This window comes from Salvia miltiorrhiza, chromosome 1 (assembly GCF_028751815.1).
Source record: "Salvia miltiorrhiza cultivar Shanhuang (shh) chromosome 1, IMPLAD_Smil_shh, whole genome shotgun sequence".
Lineage (NCBI taxonomy): Eukaryota > Viridiplantae > Streptophyta > Magnoliopsida > Lamiales > Lamiaceae > Salvia > Salvia miltiorrhiza.
In genome coordinates, this window is record NC_080387.1 from 72,099,053 (window position 1) to 72,105,129 (window position 6,077).

A 6,077-nucleotide genomic window follows, 5' to 3' on the forward strand; every position below is an offset into this window, starting at 1 on the left:
TTACTTATTTATTTATTTATTTCCAGTTTATTTATTTATTTTCTCAATTTTCAGTTTATTTATTTATTTATTTTCGAATTTTCAATTTATTTATTTTCTGAAAATTTTATTTCCAATTTTTATATTTTTTCATTTTTTTATGTATTTATTTATTTATTTATTTTCCATGTTTTCTAATTTAAATGCTTTCATTTAATTCACCTAATAAAATAATGCCAAATAGTTAGTGCAAGATTAGTAAAAGTAATCACAATACATTAACACTACCATTTTAGTCTTTTACACCACCTTTACACCACCTTTTTCAGCTTTCTTAAAACCCGTGCCAGCACCCAAATGGGGCACTTTTTCGTGGACGGAGGGAGTACATATCACAACGATATTATAACGTACATAGTCAAACATGACCTGGAAAACAGTTTGAAAAAAAAAGAAAACAACGCTATTACTAAAACAAAAGTATCTGATACTGTACAAAGTTCAAAAGAAGATAATTTCTTTTGATTCAAAAAGATTTGACGCGCCCATTCGACCCTCGACGCGTCTCCAACATCAGTTACCTGAAAATGTTAAATAAGGGATAAGCATACAAAGTATACTTAGTGTGGGATGTCATGCAATAATTGTCCACGTTAATAAAACGGTAACATATACGGTCACTTCATATATATCCTCAATATTCGCACTGTGGCAATCCAATGACTATTAAAGTCCCGGACCCTATTTACGGGCCCCTGGCGACATCCTCAAAATATACGTCATAACACATATGGTAAACACATATTATTAAAATGGACAACAATTAACCACAGCATGCACTGAAATAAATCCCACACCTTAACTTGACTTGCAAATTTAACTTCAGTAATTCAAAATCACAGTCCACGTCCTAGTCGCGCCGCACCTAGTTAGATAACATTCAAATAACCAATATAAGGGCCTACTTGAAATTTAGAAATAATATAAATATAAATATTAAGAATTTATTTTAAATCATTGGTCTAATAATTTATAAGAGATCATTTAGTATAAAAAAATAAAATTGGACCTAATATATACTTAAAATATAAGGCCCAGTTATTAAACATATATAAGATCCAGTTTATGGCCCAACAATTCAATAATAAAAACTAGTACAAATCTTAGCCCAAATAATTAATTAAGTTAGGCCCATGAATTAAAAACCCAACATTCATTTTTCTTCATCCATAAATTTCACTCTCAACTCACTACATACGCACCCACAAACACACTCACACACGCACACAACACCAGCTCATCCTCTCTCCCTCTCTCAGCCTTCCTGCCGCCGCCGCTGCCGCTGCCGCCCGGCGCCTCTCCTCTCTTTCCCAGCCTATCTCTCTCTCCCAGCCTCCCTCTCTCTGACTCCTCAACCTCTCTCCCAACCCCTCTCACCCTCTCGGCCAGACGGCCACGACGCCGCTCCCCCAGCCAGCCATCGCCGCCGCTACGCCCGACGCCGTCTCCTCCAGCCCGGCGTGGTCCCCTTCTTTCTTCGACTGGAAGCAGCGGGTGCCGCCGCCATCACCTCGACGGACAGCACAGCTGCTTCGCTGCCTCCTCCCCTTTTCCAGATCTGGCACCGCCGCCGCCCCTGTTTCTCCGGCGAGGGCGCCGCCTGCCTTCTCTCCACACCGGCGCCGTTCAGACGCCCCTCCCCTGTCTACCCCCAAAACCACTTCAACCACTTCTACTTTCCATTTCTTAGTTTTTCTAATTTCTTTACTGGAAAAGTAGCAGAATCTTACTCTCTATATTTTCTCATGAATTAGATAAATGTTTCAGGATAAAAATATTTGATTATAAACATGTCTATGCTGGATTTGATTCAAGAACAGAAATTTCTTAGAAAGGCAGAAAAATAGAATTTGCTTTGATGATTTAAAATCACCGAAGATAAATTTACCCAAACTGAAGTTCTATAGAAGATGATGATCGCAGAAATTTACTGAAACAAGTTTGAGGCTTCACGGAATTTCCAGAGATGAAAATGGTAAGGGCTGATGGAGATGAGGTAATTTAAATGAGATAAAGAATTGGAGTGATACGTGGCTGAAAGATGGTGAAGTAAGATCAGGTGGCTATTGGAATTGAACAGCACGTCAAACCACATCTCAAAATTAAAATCAATCAAATATTCATTCACAAAATATACATGGGCTGTTATACATATGGGCCGATTATATGCATGTTTGAATGGGCTTCTCAATAATAAATAAATTGTAGTCCTAACCCAAAATATAAACAGGCCCAATGTGTACAAAGCTTACATTATAGACTATCAGATCCAAATTTAAAGGAAAAGTGAGAATATAAATTTTTATATTTATAGACATTAATCTATAATTCAAAGTCTTATATCCAACTAGGAGCGCGACTAGAAAATTCATAAACTGAGTATAATAAAATTTTCAATGACTTCATAACAATTAAAATTTAAATAATTCAAAGATAAATAATTTTAAATAAATGAATTGAGCGCGGGCTGTCACATGTTATATATTTAAATTATATAATCTATGAAAATGTTGTTCTTTATTATTACTATTATGCTTGTCTTTTAATAAAATAATGCCTTAAATTTACGGAATGTCCAATTTTTTTTTTTTCGAAACCCCGTGTAAGTTCAGCCCCCTCCCAAATTAATTCCTGGCTCCTCCACTGCCTCTATCCATCTCTCTCTCTCTCTCGTGATTTTCTAATCGAAGAGAAACAGATTCGAGAAAATTGATTTTTAAGAGGCACCTTTTTTGTGTATGTGCTATAACTATATGTATGTATAACTATATAAACAGACAAAATTTGTATATCTTGCACAAATTGTTCTATTTTGGCCATATTGACTTGTTGGTCAACGGCACAGACGACGAGTCTGCTCGCCGGAAATCAGGGGAGGAGGCGGTGGCAGATTTGGGGATCTAAAGTTTAAAAGAGAGATGAGAGACAAGAGTCAAAGAACGAGAGACGAGGAGGCTCTGGGCGGCGGCGGCAGCCCTGCCGCTGATGTTGGATGTAGGAAGAAAGATGGGGCGGTGTCTCTTTGGGTGCGTGCGTGTTCTGAGTTGCGCGAGAGAGAGTGTGTTGAAGGAAGAGTGTGTTGTCTGCATGGAACGATTTTTTATTTTTGAATGGCCTACCAGTAAAGCTTCTCTTGGTTTCTGAGAAAGGCGGCGGCAATGGCAGCTGTGGCGGTGGCGAGGATACATTTGGATTTTCAATCACATAGAAATTAAATATTCAAATTCTGACAACAAGCCTAAAGCCGTGAGCAAAACAATAAATTTTGCTTCAACAAATTCTCCCTCACGCCGCCCGTCTTATGGTGAAGCTGGTGAAAGGATTCGATTAAGTTTTACTCTCTCCGTCCAATTTCATTGCGGCACAATTTTTGAGAAGCGTATGATTGTAGGAGCTAATTATGTTAAAATAGGACGGTAACTTTAATTTAGTGTTTTAAAAATAAGAAAAACATATTACGAAATTTGAAAATAAGGATTATTATTTTCATTTTTTTATAATTTATACTTCTATTTAACACATCAAAATGAGAACTATATATATAGCTTTCATCACAATTCGAAATACGAGTGTAAATGTAAAAAATGGAAACTGTAGTCCATATTTTCAAATTTCGTAATGTATGGTCCTTAGTTTTAAATTCTGTAACATAAAGTTTTCTTTTTAAAAAGCACTAAATGTTACGGTCATGTTTTAACAATTAGCTCTATTATAGTGTAATTATATGTAGGCCCAAACATATTTAATATAAGCATTGGTTGAGCCTCTAGTTGGCTCAATCATGCTTTGAGCCCGTTTATGAGCCAACTATTACATTAGTTGGGAGGGGCTTATTCCGGGGGCCCTAGTTAATAATCACAAAATTAAACTAAAGCATAAAAAGTTAAAATTGAAGAAAATATATATAAGAAATTAAATAAAATTGAAAGTGGGACACAAAGTGGAACATAAAGTGTGGTACACTGAATCTTATTTCGGGGGGCTTGAGCCCTCAGATCCACCCCTACTCCCGTTCATCAATGGAGAAGATCGGTATAATTTGGTTCAAGTTTGACCGAACACCGAAAAATGGTTCCAAAAGCCATTTAGGCCTTCCATATTTCATCACAAAGCAACCCATCAAAACTCCAATCACGAATGCACATCCATATCCCAAAGCCACAGGTCGCCAACTAAATCCATCCACAAAATCAGACTCATCTTCATCTTCATCTTGATCGTCACGAGTCAACGTGGGAATCTGACCGCACTTTTTAGTCAACGGGAATCCGCATAATCCCGAGTTCCAAACGTACGAGCTGTTATCAAATGTCGGAAACTGGCCGCCAGACTGAGGAATCTCCCCGACAAGATCATTCCCCGAAAGATTCAACGCGGAAAGAAAATTCAACTCCGTCAGCTGCCGAGGAATCTCGCCGCTCAATCGGTTCGACGACAGGTCCAACGATTCCAGCGCCTTCACGCTCCCGAGAGAGGACGGAATCTTCCCGGTGAGACCGTTGCGCGACATGTTCAGGTATCTCAGCGAGTTAAGATTCCCGATGCATTCCGGAATCTCCCCGGAGAAGTAGTTCCCGGACACGTCGATCGCGGTGAACGTCGTCAAGATTCTGACCACCGGCTGATCCGTACCTTTGATAACAAACACCATTGATTCCTCGTATTTGCTGAACCAGTTTCTCTTCTCTGTCACATTCTCCCTCGCGTTCATCATGGCGGGGAAGGTGGCGAGATACCTAGTTGGGAGGGAGCCGTTGAATTTATTCTCAGAGATATCCAACACTTGCAGCTTTTGAAACGGAGCGCGATCGTCGTCGATGGGCGAAACGGCGCCGTTGAATCTGTTGCGGCTCAAGACGAGGACTCGGAGATCCGCGAGAGTCTGCAACCAAAAGGGAAATTCATCTTGTATTCTATTGTTTCCGACGTCGAGCACCTGCAGCTTCCCACAATTTGCTAGGGTTTGCGGCAGCTTTCCTCGGAGATGATTGCCGTTGAGGTCGAGAGACTCGAGAGCGCAGCCGTTGGGGAACGACGGCGGGATGAGGCCGTGGAAGGCATTCTCCTTCAGATGAAGAACTTGCAGAGATTTACTCAGATGTCCTAAACACTTTGGGATTGCTCCATGCAGAGTGTTGTTTGAGAGGTGGAGGAATTGGAGGGATGTGAGGTTGCAAATGGATGATGGAATCTGTCCAATGAAGCTGTTGGAGTGGAGGATTAGGGTTTTGAGGGAGTGGAGGTTTCCAATGGTGGAAGGTATGGAGGAGGAGAGATTGTTTGTGGCCAAGTTGAGGTAAGTTAAGTTGTGGGATTTTTCAATATTTGGTGGTATGGAGCCTTCGAAAAGGTTAGTGGAGAGATCAATACTCTCTATTTTAGCTGTGAATAATTCTCTAGGAATGGTACCTGAAAGTTATGGGATTAATTATAGAGGGTTTTCTTAATTTCAAAAATTATAATTATAAATCAAGTCATAATTAATGTGTAAAAACAAATGGGAAATAATAATTAAATTAATTAAATAAATAGAATTAGGTTCTAGTGAGATTACTATTTTTTCGTGAGATTTGAGACTAATGAATAAATCACTATATAGGAATAAGGTAATATTTAATGATATTAAAAAAATTAGTAAAATTTTCCTTTAGATAAATATCAATCAGAGAATACGGTAAATCAATATTTACAAATCAATCTAAGATCTCACCATATACGAGCGATGTCATAAGAACCATTCCCTAAATAAATATATGTATCTATATATTACTCCCTCCGTCCCACGAATCTTGACACGTTTGGTTTCGACACGAGAATTAAGGAGTTGTAGATTAGTGTTTTAAGTGTGTAGTTAATAAAGTATAAAAGTGATAAAAGTAGGAGAGAGAATTTAATAAAGATGATAAAGTATGAGAGAGAATGTAATAATTATTACCTTATTTAGAAATGTATCAAGATTCGTGGGACGGCCCAAAAAGGAAAATGTGTCATTATTCGTGGAACGGTGGGAGTAATTCATTGTTGCGGATATTACTGAA

General features: G+C 38.6%; 1 protein-coding gene across 1 annotated transcript; it reads right to left on the reverse strand.

The window, feature by feature from the left end:
* Positions 1–1,412: 1,412 nt before the first annotated feature.
* On the reverse strand, positions 1,413–5,777 carry LOC131012622 (receptor-like protein 33). Its single transcript, XM_057940610.1, has 3 exons — positions 5,750–5,777; positions 4,095–5,448; positions 1,413–1,746 (listed from the first exon to the last, which is right to left on the reverse strand). The coding sequence occupies exons 1-3, from the start codon at positions 5,775–5,777 to the stop codon at positions 1,413–1,415; spliced, it is 1,716 nt and encodes a 571-aa protein (XP_057796593.1).
* Between the last annotated feature and the right edge of the window lie 300 nt (positions 5,778–6,077).